The 16348-nt window shown below is 32.9% G+C and overlaps 1 protein-coding gene across 1 annotated transcript; it reads left to right on the top strand.

The window, feature by feature from the left end:
• Positions 1-21: 21 nt before the first annotated feature.
• LOC115883173 lies at positions 22-12902 on the top strand (the record flags this gene model as incomplete). Its single annotated transcript, XM_030901479.1, is given in 2 exon segments — positions 22-2519; positions 11037-12902. Coding segments are annotated over 2 exon segments (3699 nt in total). The 3' UTR covers positions 12533-12902.
• Between the last annotated feature and the right edge of the window lie 3446 nt (positions 12903-16348).

Below are 16348 nucleotides of genomic sequence, written 5' to 3'. Positions count from 1 at the left end.
CTAATACAAAACATTCCCCAGGGATGAGCAAACGTCACCGGATACCACGCAAAGGAGCAAAGCGACATCTGCAACAGTACCGAGAAGCAAAAGCAGCGACCTCTTACGATCTAACAACAAGAAAGAATCGTCGGACATCAAGATTTCTCGATTTAATAGCTTAAAGCAATGGGGAAAGAACCAGTACGACAAATTTTTAAATAAAAGCAACGAAAAGAACGAAAATGTTTCTACCAGTAGTGGCGGGGGAAGTAAAACGAAAGTTTCTTTATCGGAAGACGGAGTTGATGACTTTAATTTGTATGACACAGTTACAATGAAACGTAGAAGAGATATGGACAAGGAACGCAAAACTCACGAAAGAAATTCTTCTATATCCAGTTCAGAGAAATCTTTACCTGTTACTACTAGCACGCTCTCTTCGGTTATGAACATCGCTGTCAAATTAAGGGAGAGTTCATTGCAACGACGTCAAAGAAGAAACGGAACTAACAAAGACGAACCTCATTCTTCCAGTGGTAACTGGAGCGCAAGTTCGGAAAGCGGCCGTGCTTCCATTGGTTCCGAAATAACATCCACCACTCATCCAAAGAGTACTACATCTGCCGCAACTTCTAGCAATTCTCTTAATCTACATCCTCCAAGTTCCGTAAACTCACGACGCAGATTCAACTTCAACACTTCCACGTCGAGCAGCGTAACCAGCGAAGGTAGCACCTTAACTCCAGATATTATCCATGATTTACACGAAGACGGTGATTCGGTCTACTCTTGCGATACTGAGGGCTATTACACCTCCTTCCATATGGATAGTGGTCTAAAGACTCTGAAAGAAGAAGAACTTCCATCAACCCCGTTACAAAGCACTTCGGCGTTCTGTAATTCTGATTCGAACAATACTGTGATGTCGGCTGAAAATGAATACGAACTTTTCGGTAAAGGTAGTACGTCCACAACTACAAGTTCGGCTGGAACCGTATGTACTACCCTCAGGGCAGCTGAAAGTAATAGAAGTTTAGTTATAGGTCCAGCAGTGCCAGAAAGAAAGAGTTCTCTGTCGAAATTATCAAATAAATCAAGCAAGAGTCCTGAAAGCTCGCTGGGACGAGATTATGTAGATAAAACTGGTACTATAAAACGCAGTCCCGCTACCTCTCATACAAAACCAGCTATAGTAGGTCTAATTCAGAAAAAAGACAGCAGTGGGGATGTTTCTCCAGACAGTGGACACAATACCTCGAGTTCGCCTATTGAGAGTGTTTCTAGTCCCAACGGTATTCGTAGCGGTTCAGATTTCGAGTTTTCCGAAAGCTCTGATATGGAAGGGCCGGAAAGAACTGAAAGAATCAGAGTAAAGACTACCATAAACTCAAGTAGGATACCGTCGATGTGCGCTATAACTCCTCCTCACAGCGATGATGAAAGCTCAAGTAACTCATCCTACAAGAAACATATCGAGGCTAACAATTTAAGAAATAGTTTAGAAAACGAGAAGGAACTCGATAAAGAAAATGGAAACATAAATATAAATCAAAGAATTATAAGTACAAATGTAAACGGTACACAAAAATTGTCATTAGTCAATGTAAATACTCAATCAGGATATGCTACAGTAGAAAATCTGGACGAAGGTGTAACAGCCTCGCAAATTAAGGTTTCTGCTACCACAATTAGAGCTCCGTCTCCTAGTGGAGGTAGCGTAATAGTAAAATCAGAAACTGACAGTGTTACAAAGACTTCGTCCCAGCCTTTGATCAAGTCCAGTTTACTACCTTTAAACAACATGTTTGGAAGAATTAAATCAAATCTAACTAGCTTAGGTCTGAGCAGGCGAGATAGAAGCAAAAGTCCAAATAATGTTAAAACTGAACCCGTTTCTGATTCTATGGACGAGTATGTTACTTTAGCAGACGTACGAAATAATAACGAGAAGTATTCCGTTGAGGAAATTACCTATGCTAATGACGCAGTGAACAAAAATTTAAACACAGTATTAAGCGGAAAAGTAAGAGACGCCGAGTATGTGTCTCTTAACGAGCTACCCAACAGTGATAATAATAACGCAATGATGGGAGCAGATTCGTCATTGGAAAGAAAAAAGAGACAAGGTGCCAGAGTAATGCTAGATGCTGAAGGAAAAGTAGTATACAGCTCTGACAGTTTAAGAAGACGTAAACCTCCTAGCACCTTTGAACCGGGACCTTTTGTGAAACTCTCCACTCAAGCCAGTCCCAGATCCAGCCCTCAGATGCACAGAACACTCAAAAACATCCGTCCGATAGCTTCCAGCCAGGACCAGATGAAGCTGAACGTTCCTCAAGCTGAATTTTACCGTCCGATGTCGCCTACCTCAGGAAACAAAGTCATTATTAAGGCTTCGGGCAATCCGCCCGAGGTAATCCGATCTCCGTCCACCGTGGTTCAACCTGCCAGTCCCAAAATGAGACCCTTGAGCCCGAAGGGTGCCTACGTTCACGTGCAAGCACCCGGAGGTCCACTGTCGCCGAAAGAACCCAGAGGTAAGACCAATCGCACCTTGTTACCGAATAAAGTTAATGTAAATAGTTTTAAGAAGGGCAACAGCGTCACTGCCGTGGGTAAAAATTTCAATTCTCTCGGGAAACATAACAATAATTTTAACAATAACAAGTCGGATAATAATGTTAGTGGTACAGACAGAGCTATAAAGAGACGAGAAAGTTACCGGTTGGCTAATTCCGCAATAGTAACACCTAAGAAAATTTTGAATTACGAAAAAAATACGTCTAAAACTATGTCTGACAGCGATCAAGACAGTTTCGAACGTGAGCTGGAAGAGGAATTGCTAAAACAGGAGATCAATTATCCCTCGTCGGTTTCTCCTGTATTGTCTCCGAAATTATGCACCAAGCATGTTTTTTATAACCAAGAACACGCACAAAAATTGCTATTGTGCTCTCCTAAACCCGTTTCTATACCCAGGGCTAATGATGAGAAATGTTTAAGGATTCTAAACGCCTCTGTTACAGATACCGAAATCTGGTAGTAGTTTGGTGATTATGTTCTGTATCACATAGATGTTGAACAGTGAAGCTGAAACTCTATGCTTCAAATATCCAGCTTTCTCTCACACAGTTCAAAAACAATGACTCAAAAAAAATCAATTTTTGATATTATTATCAACACGCTGGCATACTATTTTTTGATTATAAAAACAAAAATATGCCATTATATTTCAATCAGTATTATTTATTATCTTAGTATTTTTTTATTGTTTAGGTAAATTTGTAATAAATATGCAATTGAATAATTTGAATTAAGAGGAGTTTAAAAATTTATATTGATAGGAATAAATGAAATATTTATATACATATAAAAAGTGAAATATTTTAGCATCTGAAACAACTTACATTTATGGTGGATTAATTGGAGAGGGGAGGCTCCTAAGGGCTCTACGGTCAAGTTATTGCTTTACTTGACTCAATATGGAGGAAATATTTAAAAAATAATAATAATAAAATAATAAATCACAAAATTGTCGTTTTTGGATTCCAAAGTGAATTGCATTTTAAAAAATAACTTTAAAAACTATTTTCCGATCCAAATCAATTTGTAATTAATATTCATAAATTTATTATAATGATTATTTATGTATAAACTGTTATTTCGGTTTCAATGGTATGCTTAATGTATAGTGTATAGTTTCAGAAACTCGGCCGAGTTATTTTTAGAAGCTGCTGAAAGAGCTTTATAGTCAATGAAATTAGTATCTTGATTTGTACCAGTTCTGGACAAATAATAACGTTAAGTAGTATTCTGGGAGCAAAAAAAGGAATAAAGACTTTTAATGGGCACATCTTTATTTTATTTTTATATAAAATATGTATGTTTTGCTTTTTTCTAAAATAATCCAATAATAAAATATCCAAGTTTATTCTGTCGCGGACTTAAAAAAATACGGTTTATCTTTGAATACTCGTATGTTTATATTTTATATTTATATTTAAAATATAAAAACAAAATAGGATTGGAAACAAATTAATTTAAAAATGAGTTAAGACTTTTACAGAAATATAATAATTGTATTATTCTAATGCATTTATTTTCTTTTAGTATAACTTTTATAGGAAAAAAAGATAATGAATTATTCTTCTTGAAATAAAATATATTTAATTCCAAACATGAACTGTTTAAAAATGAGATAAAGTTACATTAGAAATACCGTTTGATGTCATATCCTCAGCGATTTAATATGTGAAGATCCAGTGTTATTGTTACGGATTCCGTAGGTCCACTAATTTAAACTCACGATAAAATACTTAACGAATTTATTTTTCTCATTATATACACCATTTACACACAACTTTGCAACTAACAATACAACTGGTTTTTAACTCTAACTGTTTTTTAGACACCCTCGCCAATTAGTCCACAATTCGCTATTACAGAGCACTATTCGAAAAATAACAAAAGCTTCATTCAGAACCTCGCAATTAGTGGAATAAATTGGTGGTTTTAATTAAACTTTATACATTTTAGTTTACGATCATTCACAATGTCTAAAAAACACAATTAAAATTAATAGAATATCCTAACAACAGTTTGATGTAGTCAGTTGTATCCATAGGCCATAGAGAAAGCCTAATATTTAGCTTATTAAACAAAAAACTTTTGAGTTCTAAACACAATGTCTCAAGAGAAATCCGTCACGACGGATGATAATAAAAAACCAAAAAAAAAAGTGACGTTCCAAGTATAATTAGTGGAAAAATTGAAAGTTTGTTAACTTTTTCTATTAATTGAAAATTACTTCCACTAATTTTGATCTTCTGAATGCTTACATTGATATTAGAAGAACAAACTTCTACACTAATTGCGATGTTGTGAATGACACTTAACTGCCGTGCGCGGGGTGCGCTTTATATATCGCTGCGGATCTTCCTGAAAGTTCTATTCTAGAATTCTGTCGTATTTCATTTTGTTTCTCGAAATTTCTGTTAATGGTTTGAAATTACAGAACTCGCTTCTCTCCTACCTTGTCCACTTCCCGCAGATGTCGCCATACACCTTGACATTACGTTGGGTTTGCAAAGTTTTAAAAAAATGAAAATGTCGGCTTATGGCGTTTTCAGATGGAGCGGAGCGTCCGCGAGAGTTTATATGAACGATTTCACATGCGTCGCGTTTGCTCCGTCCGTGGATGAGATATATTGAAAAAACATCCGCGCGGACGTTCCGCGCGTATGATCCGCTCCATCTGAAAGCACTGTTAGTGAGTTTTTGTAGTAAACCGATAATATATTATTACAGCGTTTTCAGATGGAGCGGACCGTCCGCGACGGAGCGTCCGCGACTTCGATCAAGTACCATGAGTTTATATGAACAATTTCACATGGGCGCGTATGCTCCGTCCAACGGAGTTCGTCTGACGGCTATCTTGAAAAAACAGGACGGATGGTCCGTCGCGGACGGTCCACTCCATCTGAAAGCGCTGTTACCCTTTTTAAATGAAGATTGAATTGAAGAAATACTTGTTTAAAATACATCCAATTTCATATTAAAAGTACCATTTGCAAATATACAATAAAATTTTCACTTTGCTTTTCAAGTCATGGTAAAGAGGCGTTAATTTTCTATATTTCATAGAAAAATATTTTCCAAAGAACTAGGGTTCCCAACTTGAGCATCGGCGATTCCGGGACAATTATTTTTAAGTTTTTAAATAATTGAAACAAAACATTAAATATTAGAAATTCAAATATATCATATGTAAATGTGATTTTTTTGGTCCCGGCCAAGGCGAAATTTTCGCCGGGACAAACTTTCTGATTCCTGGTTAATCCCGGTTAAGCCGGGATGGTTGGGAACCCTACAAAGAACTCTTAAAATGATGTTAAGAATTGAATTTGAAAAATCAATATGTAGCATATTAACTATTTTGATATTATTTATATTTTAATTACAATAACGACACACTATAGATCTATTCCTAATAATAATAATATTTATATTTAAAACTTTTGTTTCAATTTTAAGTTAAAATTATTTAGCGTCTAAAAATTCATTAAAGTTCCACTAGTTTACCACGACCGATACACCAAAAAAAACTTTGCTTTAACTTATGATGCGTTGAAGAAAAATTAAAAAAAAAAGTTGTCTAGTAGTTCTCTTATTTCCTCTTCCGGTTATCGAACGCAGAGAAAGAAGTAGGTGTAAAGATCTAAATAACTTTGTTACGGTCCTGCGGAAAGCACGTGCGACTCTACGCATTCCCGGAAATCAATGATATCACCATCCTCAGTTTCCCGTAAGCGCGTCAAAATCTCCCGTATTACGCTGAATTCTAAACCTCAAATTTCTGCTTATTTATACATTATTTTAATGAAATAATTTAAATGAAATGAATAGTATTATATCTAAAACACAGTACAATTTATTTTAGTGAAGTTTACACCTCCTCCAGTATAAAGAAGCTCGTGTTGAAAAAATATTCATATAAAATATACATATATCTGTGACTCCTTCCCCTACAAAATAGGTAAAGAAATATTTTTATTTTAATTTAACAATACGAGTTAGAATAATTATATATTTCATATTTACTTAAATATGACAATCAAAAAATATTGATTGGATGAACTTCTCTGATCAAAAAACTTATTTATTTTTACTTAAATCAATCGAATTTATTCTTAAGTTACCTGCTATTGAAAAATAACTTTCTTGTTTCTTTAGGCTGTTTGTTAAGCTACCAAACAGTTGTAAATATAATCTTAAAAGCTTTAATTCCAAAACAAAAAAGCAGTATTCTAAAAACATTAAGACACCCTAATTAACAATAAAATTTTATATTGGTTCTTGGATATCTTTTTCATACATTAAACAAGGTGATTGGTTAAAATGGAATAAACATACACATGTCTGTCACAAAATGCTATCTAGTATAGGTTAATAAACTCATTTAACAGAAAGTTTTAAATGATTATAAAAAACAAAAATTAATAATACAACAGTATTTAAAAAAATATATTACTGTTAAATGTGTTTGAAAGTCTATATTAGATATGCCCACTTTCACAAAGTTTGCTTCTTTATTGTGCAATATATTGTTTTATTCTTTATATTGCTGAATTATATTTAGAATTATTTATTGTAGTTCAAAATATTTTTTTTATTTATTTTTTTAGTCTTCCATGTCGAATGTATGTTTAATAATTTTAAAATAATATTAGAAATATTAGAAAACATAAAGATGCATTATTATTATTGTATGGTTTGATGAGACCGATTTTTGTTTAGATGTAAATATTGTCATTTGTATTTGTATATAACATTGTTTTATTTTTGATTTTGCATGGATGTGTTCCATAAGCTTTGTTTTTTTTGACAGATTTTTGTGTGATGACGATTTTTTCGCATTTTTGCATTCATAGCTTTAGCATGGATTATTTTACACATTATTTAATATTTATATGTTTTATTGTATCATTTAATAAATAAACTCTTTTTTTGAAAATCTCTCTTTAACTTTAACATCTTTTTGTGCTAACATACTAAGTCTAAAGTCGAAACTGAAAACAGTGAATATATATACAGGGTGACCCAGTGTTTCAAATAAGTTCCATATCAGGCCTACTATTGCAAATCTTCACTCCAGTCTTTTTTGCACAATATTCGGATAATAATTAGTGAACCAAATTTAAAAAAAAATATATTTTTGTTGTATGTGTGCGTCTTAAAAGTGGCTCACCCCTATAACTTTTTTATTTTTTCAGCTCAAACGAGATTTGGTATGTTAGTATATGACATAAATTAGAATTGATTGACGTATTCGTTTTTGGTCACTTCCTGTTTCACCGGAAATGACTACGACTTTTGTTTTTTAAATCACACCCTGGGTCTATTTTTACTTCATTCAATAGAAAATGACACTCTGAATAGAATGACATATGATATGTCTACTTTTGACATTTTCGCATATGGTTTATTTGAAATTGTAACATGCGGTTCATAACGATAATTTGACTCGAGATCCCAAGTGTGTGGTACCAAATTATTCGTATAAAAATGCTTTTTCCACATATGCTAATGAGCCACCCTTGTTGAAAATAATTTGAAAAAATTGAGATAGGATTAAAAATACGATTTGGGCATCTTTTAACCGACCAGGCCAAGACACGAGAAACATTAGATGATCAAATCTATATTTCCAAGGCTCCTTGATTCTTGATTATAAAACACAGCCATAGCACTCTAGATTGAAATTTAAAATGCGATTTTTTTGTAAGTGAAAATGTCAAAACTTCACATATGATATATCAATCTCTTCAGAGTGTCATTTTCTATCAAATGAAGTAAAAATATACCGAGGGTGCCATTTAAAACTCATAAGTAGTAGTCATTTCCGGTGAAACAAGAAGTGACCAAAAATAATTGAATACGTCAATCAATCCTAATTTATTTCATATACTAATATACCAAATCTGTTTTTTATCTAAAAAAATAAAAAAGTTATGGGTGAACCACTTTTGAGACGCACCCGGTATATAGAGGGTGATTTAAATGTATTTTACACTACAGCTGGAGTTTTTTTTTAATTATAGCTTGTATTTTTCACTTAGCAGATTTATAATAATATTTCTTTTCCATAAATATTATAATGTGGCTACCGAGTGGTTCTTTAAAAATATGACTATTTTTATATTAAATTTTCTACATGTTTAAAAGCTCCTTCAAAGGTCAGAAAATTGCTAAATATTTACAATTTTTAACTGAAATTAACGTTGCTATAGTGTCTTCTTCATAACTAATTTTATATTAAAATAGGTCGAACCACCTGGTATATACAGGATGAGTCAAAACAAGATGTGTGATTTTCTCTGATATTTCAAATTGATTATCCCTATCTACAACAAAATATTTTTTAAATGCCTGCTACGTTTTATATATGAGTTTATTATAAAGAATGGGTGTGAAAATAATAAATAGCAAACCTAATACGGAACTTTTCCGGAACTTTCATGCGCCCTGTATAATAATACATATGTATTAATGTAAGTGAAGTACGATAACCTAGATATTTATCTACAAACCTATTGTCTAACTACGATGACACACATAAATACCGATGGAATCTACAAATAATAATATTTTTAACAATTTAACACAATTCTATTTTAAAAATAATTTCCCATGGGCCTATAACTTTAAACGATTCCTAATAATTCTATACCACGATGGCTCGGGACTCATACCATTTATCTTCAGGGCATATTGGTAAGCTTGATATGCACTCACATTTCGGGTATGCTATTTGCACTTTTGCTGTTTGGGGGTGATATGTCAAATTTTTGCATGTTCAGAGGCACACAACCAGTCACAACCGACATAGTCATTACATAGTGTTTTGAAAAGGTGAGCTATATACATTTGTGTTTATTTTTCTTTTATCAGTTTTTTGTCTGTGAGCATGATTTTGGTTTATTCTAAATGTTGCATGTATGTAATAAGTGTACAATATTTATCAGGATGTAACAGAATTTTGAATACATATATTCATTCAATTACAACATTCATAGTACATAGTTTGAATGAAAAAATAATAATAAATCAGTCAGAACATTTTTGTTAATAAATTTTTGCACCATAATTCCATATTTTTTCGATTTTATATCTTGAAAAACTCATTTATTTAAAAATTACAATATAATTCTTAATATAAATCACAAACTTAATAGATATTTGTATCTATAATTTTTAAACCAAACCCCCCCCCAGTCCACATTTTAAGTACCTACTAGTGATGTAACAAATATTGACATTCGCATTCGCGAATGTTCGTATATTTTTTGATATTCGAATTCACATTTGCAAAATTTATGCTAATATCAACTTTGAAAAAATATATAAAATATAAATAGCATCAGTTTTATTTGTCTTCTAACTGAAAGTACTTAATCATTTTGTTTATAAAACTATAAATATTAGTAAACAAAGAACCCAAATTCTTCTTTTAAGACACAATAAGCGCCAATTTCATAATTTTAGAGTTTTATATATTATAGTATGTCTAACTTTTTATTCTTAATCTAAGGATCTGACTGGTCCCCACATAATAAACTCTGCAGGGAAAAATATACACACAGGGAAAGAACCTGATAACCGTCAGCCGTCCAGGGTTCTGCTGTAAAATTAGTAAAATGGCAGTTATCATGTTTTTCTCTTGGACCCTTCACAGATTTTTGACAAAATAATACATTTAACATATATCATCTAAGATAATATTCTGTAAGAATTTTATCATTTTTTTAAACAACTAATTATTATCTTTTATATCTTAAAAATACTACATAATAACAAACAATATTCCACAATAAAACTCATCTTTTAGAAGACAATTAAAAAACGTTCGTTTTATTTTTAACGTGGGTCCTCTAATTTCAACTCAGGATAAAACACTTAACGAATTTATTTTCTCACTATATACATACACACAATTTAACTAATTAAATACAACACAAACACCTATTTGATAATCCTTCGCCAATTTGTCACAATTCGCTATTTGTAGAACGCTATTCAAAAACTAAGTTAAACTGTCGAGCGCAGGGAGCGCCTTATATACTGTAGCGGCTGATCCGAGAACTTTGCCAATCCGCCAGGCTTCTTGGCAATGTAAACATGCTTCGTGGTTTTACGCTCTTCCGGCAGATGTCGCCACATACATCTTGACAATATTTCTTAACATCAAATTAATATTCACATTTGCAAATTCAACATTAATATTCGTTACATCGCTAGTACTTACTGCAACGACAATTTCTGTTTTAATCAAATACTTATCTTGCACATTTCTCATTTTCACTTCCTTCTTATGTTCATTGAAATATCTTAAATAGGTACTCGAAATATTACTATTTAAATTTGTAATAAACGAATATAAATATAAATTGTTTATTGCAGTACAAATTTTAAATCTCTTACAATTATACAATTCTAAAAGTTATAAAAACTAATGGTAACTACTTTTTTTTCTAACAAACGATTATCTCTTACAGAAGGCGTCACACCTCCCATATCATCTTCAACAAGTCCCACACTTGGTCGTTACCAAACCCAAGAAGAAATGTTCAGCTACGCTAACAACGAGGCCTATTACGCTTCACCTCAGAGTTATTATCAAGGTGGTAATTTTTACTCAACATTACCAACTAAGAAAACCCAATATTTCGCCTGCGAAATACCCCAAGAACGAAGCGTGACGCCTGATATAACTAGAGGCCTAGAAAGAGGAAACAGTTCATTTTCCCATGGCAGTACCTTCAAAGATGACCAAAACTTAGTCTGCTACGGCCATCAGGTGGGGATACCTGTAGCACGAGAGTACAATGCGAGTCCTGTTTACAAGGATCAATATTCCTCTAGAATAGCGTCGTATAGTGATAGAGACGATTCACTCAAAATATCCCCCATTGATCCCATCCGACATTCTGGAGGTTTAAAAACGTCGACGCCGTCCCAATTGAAGGTCTCAAGTAATTTGGAAAGCAAATTATTATCTCCCAAACGTAGCGCCATGTCCAACGATGAATTATATGCAGTGATTCATAAAACCAAGAAGAAACTAAATATCGAAGACGACCTAAACAGAATGTCACCTTCGCTTGTTGCCCAAGTGGAACCTGAAACAAGTACACCAAAGAAAGTTAGTGTCGAAACTGGATACATCGGATCCAGACAAAGTTGGTCACCTTCGAAAGGAGAGTATATCGACTTCAATTCCGATATCGATAAATTCTCTCCCATAAATGAACCGAAGAATCGGCAAAGTTGGGCTTGCAGTGACAGAAAAGGCACTAAGAAAACTTCAACGCTGGATTTTAAAAGATTACTATTGCAAAAAAGCAGCTCTTTATCGGGAAATAAGAAAATGTCAGCCGTGGAACAACTCAAACTTTCCAAACAACAGATGCACCAGAAAGCGCCAAACGAGAATAATAAACCTTACAATAACACCGGCGATATGACTATTCTAGATTTAAGTGCCTCTCCTAGAAGTTTAGTAAATCGAAGACTATTAAGCAATCCTCCTAGCAGTCCAGAAAGATCAACTGTGAAACCGACGCCAAAAATTTTATCGCCCAGATCACAGTGGAGGTTCCTTAATCCACGAAGTGACGTTTTGTCTTCCACAATACTAGAGGATTGTAGGGAAGACGATTCTGGCAGTAACGCTTCGAAAAGTTCGTTGGAAAAAAGAAATGCGCAGAGTGTAAGAAGTTCCGTGGGGAGTCCGAAATTCACGCCAGAAGAACATTTGAGCAAACCTATAGATACAAAACAAATTCAAAGTTCCTTATGCCAAGATGTTGACAATAATTCAAGTAACACTAATACTAGTACTACTCGGTCTGAACCAAAACCTAATATAAAATATTCATCAGTAAGTGAACGGCTTTATGCTCAGAGAGCTCAATTTTTTGGAACTACCGTTTCGACTGAAAAAAAGGAAACTACACCTAAAGTACCTCCTACTTTAGAAACTGCCTTTTAGATTTTAATTTAGTTTTAGTACGATGTAAATACTTGAAAGCCACTTTGAAACAATTTAGAAATGAAGTGATAAAAGTGCAGCTGTTTGTATATTAATATTAATTTATTTTTTTATTGTATGAACTCGCATTGCGACTAAAAGCTGCATATAGTTTAGTCGAGACGCACTATTTCTTACTTCATAGTATTTTCTTTGGATAATATTAGTTTATTCGACTTTCGTTAAAGATACTTCACATTTCAACAAATATTTTTCTAGTCTTAGCCATTTTTATTAGTTTACTTAGGTATTCTTAATTTGTCTGTTTTAGCTATGTACAAAGTTTTAAAATATTCAGGTTATTTATAAACAAAAGAACTTAATATATTACATTTTTGTAAATAAATTGCGAATAAAAATGATATGAATATTTTTGAGTATTTTTTCAATTTTATTTTCCCTTCTAAAATTGGAGCGATGGATAAAAATATGGTTGCTATAAACTTGATGATGCAAACATCAGCCTAGATTGTAAGAACACCTAAATAGATAATATTATATGAGAAAAATACAAGAGGAAAAACTTTTTTATTATTGACATTTTGGGAAAAATGCATCCTTCATAAAAATGTTTGCTTATTCTGAAATGGTTAATCCCGTTTATATTTTTCCAAATTTCCATGCCGTTTTAAGCCCCATACTCACACTTCGCTACTTCACTTCGTTCCTTCCTCGCGTCCCTTCGTCAAAAAATCATATATTTACTATGGGAAAATGTCGATTTTATGCGACTGTGTGTTCCTTCCTCCTTCGTCAAAACGCTACTTCGTCCGTTTACTTCCTCGAAACGCTCCTTCCACGTACTGTCGGTTTTTGGAGGAAGTAGCAAAGGAATTATCACGAACACAAAAAAATATTAAAATATATAAATCGATCTTGGATTTCATTCGTAGTTGATTTCTTGATTTGGCAGTACGTCTGTACAGGGTGTCCCATTTTCGTGTGCTTTGCAGGGTTTCTCGTTTATGAGTCGAGATACAAAGGTGCGGTTTTCACATTACCCTGTTACTTTTTTATGAAACTAAAGATGCTACATACATAAATACAGGGCGAATCTGAAATTATTGCATTTTTCGATCCCCTTTGTATCATAACTTATCGAAAAGGTGAAAACGGTCTCCCGTACAGTTTTTCACGTAGAATGCAGTGACGTAACTATTTCTTCGTTGGAATCTGTCTTTTTCTAAAATACTTATTTTCATAAACGGGGTAAAAATGCATTATTTAACTTTATTACATAGTCGACCGGTTTAAATTAGGTAATCAAAACAATCAACTAATTTATTCGACGTAAAATGTTGGTTATTGGCATGTTATTTAAAAGCAGCACAAGTTCAGTTTCCGTGTAGTTTATCAAAATATCACGATGCAAAGCAAAATTATCTGGTAAAATTATGTTAAATAAACGGCTCTTATTTATAAAGAGCCGTTTAGCAGTTTAGCAGTACCTAAATAAATAAATATAGAGTATAGTATAATTTTCGAAAGCTCATAACAAGGCAAATAAAATAAAAATAATATATAGAGTGTCTTATTTAAAAAAAAGAACATAAGTTTGAGTCATTTTTCGAAATAGACAGCTCCCAACGAAGAACCACTTTCGTCACTGCCATTCTACCTGAAAAATGAGACACGGGCGGTGGGTAAGTACTCAATAGGTAGAACAAAACAAAATCAGGGTATCCGGTATATACCTGTACATTTAGATGAACAGTCTAATTTTATAAAAGGTATTTCCAACGACCGCATAGTAAATACCCGGTATAATACAGTAATATCAGGAATAGGAGTATATCTACAATATTTCTTATATATACTGTTATATATATATTTCTTATATATATTGTAGATATTATATATTGATATATTTCTATTCCCGGTATTATAGCGGGTATTTACTATGCGGTCGTCGGAAACTCCTTTTATTAAAATTAGGATGTTCATCTAAATCTACAGGTATATACATATATACCGAGATTTTATTTATCTACAAATTGGGTACTTACCCACCGCCCATCACTGACACTTTTCACCTTTTCGGTAAGTTATAAGATAATCGAGATACAAAGGTTATCGAAATATGCAAAAATTTCTACTAATTAAAAAATAAAAAGTAAAAGAAAGAAATAAGAAATAACTTTGAACTAAGAAGGCTAGGATAAATATGTGTGTAACATATTTAGTTTCATAATAAGTAGAACAATGATGTGAAAACAGCATCTTTATATCTCTGCTCATAAACCCAGAAACCCCATAAAACACACAAAAATGGGACATCCTGTACATCTAGCAATCGCCAGTCCATATAAAAGTAATTCACACACAATAGTCTAAAAAATGGAAGATGCCTTTACAAAAATATCTGAAGAAATGGGGATTGACATCATTAACGTTTAATTAGTATGTCATCTTTCATGGTTTCGATATAAATTATATAATAAACTTTACTCTATTGTTGACTCGCCTTGTACATTCATACTGATATACCTTGTACATGATACTGAAATATTCGGATTTATTAAAAAAAAATATATATTATTAAAATTCAAATTTTATTTTTGACACGACAAAGAATTGCAGTTTTATAAAATAAAAATTATGCGCCTTTCGGATTTTTTAAAAATTTTAAAGGTTACTAGATATTTCGTATTAAACATGTAGCTGCTATATTAAAAATATTTTGTAGTGTGTTGTTGCATAATTGACTAATTTCCAAGCATCGAATGGACGAAGGAAGGAAACGAAGGGACGAAGGAACGCGAGGAAGTAACGCGAGGAAGTAAGGAGAGGAAGGAGCGAAGTGTGAGTATGGGGCTTTAGGAAAAATTAAGAAAAAAATGAAAAATATGGTTGATTTTTTAAAGTCCTAAAAATCAAAAGGTGTCTATGGTAATATCAACTCGATTTCATTCTTTGATAGATGGTTATTGTTAATTTTGATTAATGTTATATTTTTTGTTATTGTTAAAGTCAGAGTTAAAGTATCATATTTTCCGATAACTATCATCATCCTTTCCGTAGCATTGAACTAAATAAATTTTGTGCTTCTTTAACATTTTAAGACAACAAAAAAACATTACGTTAATTAAAATTTTATGACTAACAATATATCAAAGAGTGAATTCGAATTGATATTACCATAGAAACGCTTTTTGATTTTTAGGATTTTAGGAAAAAATTCAACCATATTTTCGTGTTTTTTTTAATTTTCGGCATTTGTTTTAAAAAACGGCATGGAAATTTGGAAAAGTATAAACGGGGTTAACCATTTTAGAACAAGCAAACATTTTTATGAACGATGCATTTTTCTCAAAATGTCAATATTAAAAAAGTTTTTCCTCTTGTAAAGACAATCCGGGGACATATTGTATAATATGTATAACTCATACCAGAAAAGTAAGAAGTTACGATGAGCAATATCAACGTTAAACCCCATACTCATTACTATTATAGTGTTCGTGATATTCCTTTGGATGGTTTGCCCCAACGAAGTAAACTTCCACTGAACCGCCGCACAACCCATCGCATCGATGCATTGGCACATAAAATCGACGCATTGGCGAACCGCCTCAGCGCATAGTGAATATGGGGTTGGTACTCACTATGCATGCATGAACGCATGACGCATCAGTGTATAATGAGTGTGGGACTATACCAAGATAAAATCAAAACACCTTATATTTTATAGGTTTGTTCGAAGTATATAGGAAGGCGAGTTTGATATTCATTTTGAATTGGTATTTAAAAAACGCCGTATATCAATTAAAACCTTGATTT

Source organism: Sitophilus oryzae, unplaced genomic scaffold (genome assembly GCF_002938485.1).
Source record: "Sitophilus oryzae breed Bouriz unplaced genomic scaffold, Soryzae_2.0 scaffold_1824_pilon_pilon, whole genome shotgun sequence".
NCBI lineage: Eukaryota > Metazoa > Arthropoda > Insecta > Coleoptera > Curculionidae > Sitophilus > Sitophilus oryzae.
This window is presented reverse-complemented; position numbering and strand designations above follow the sequence as displayed.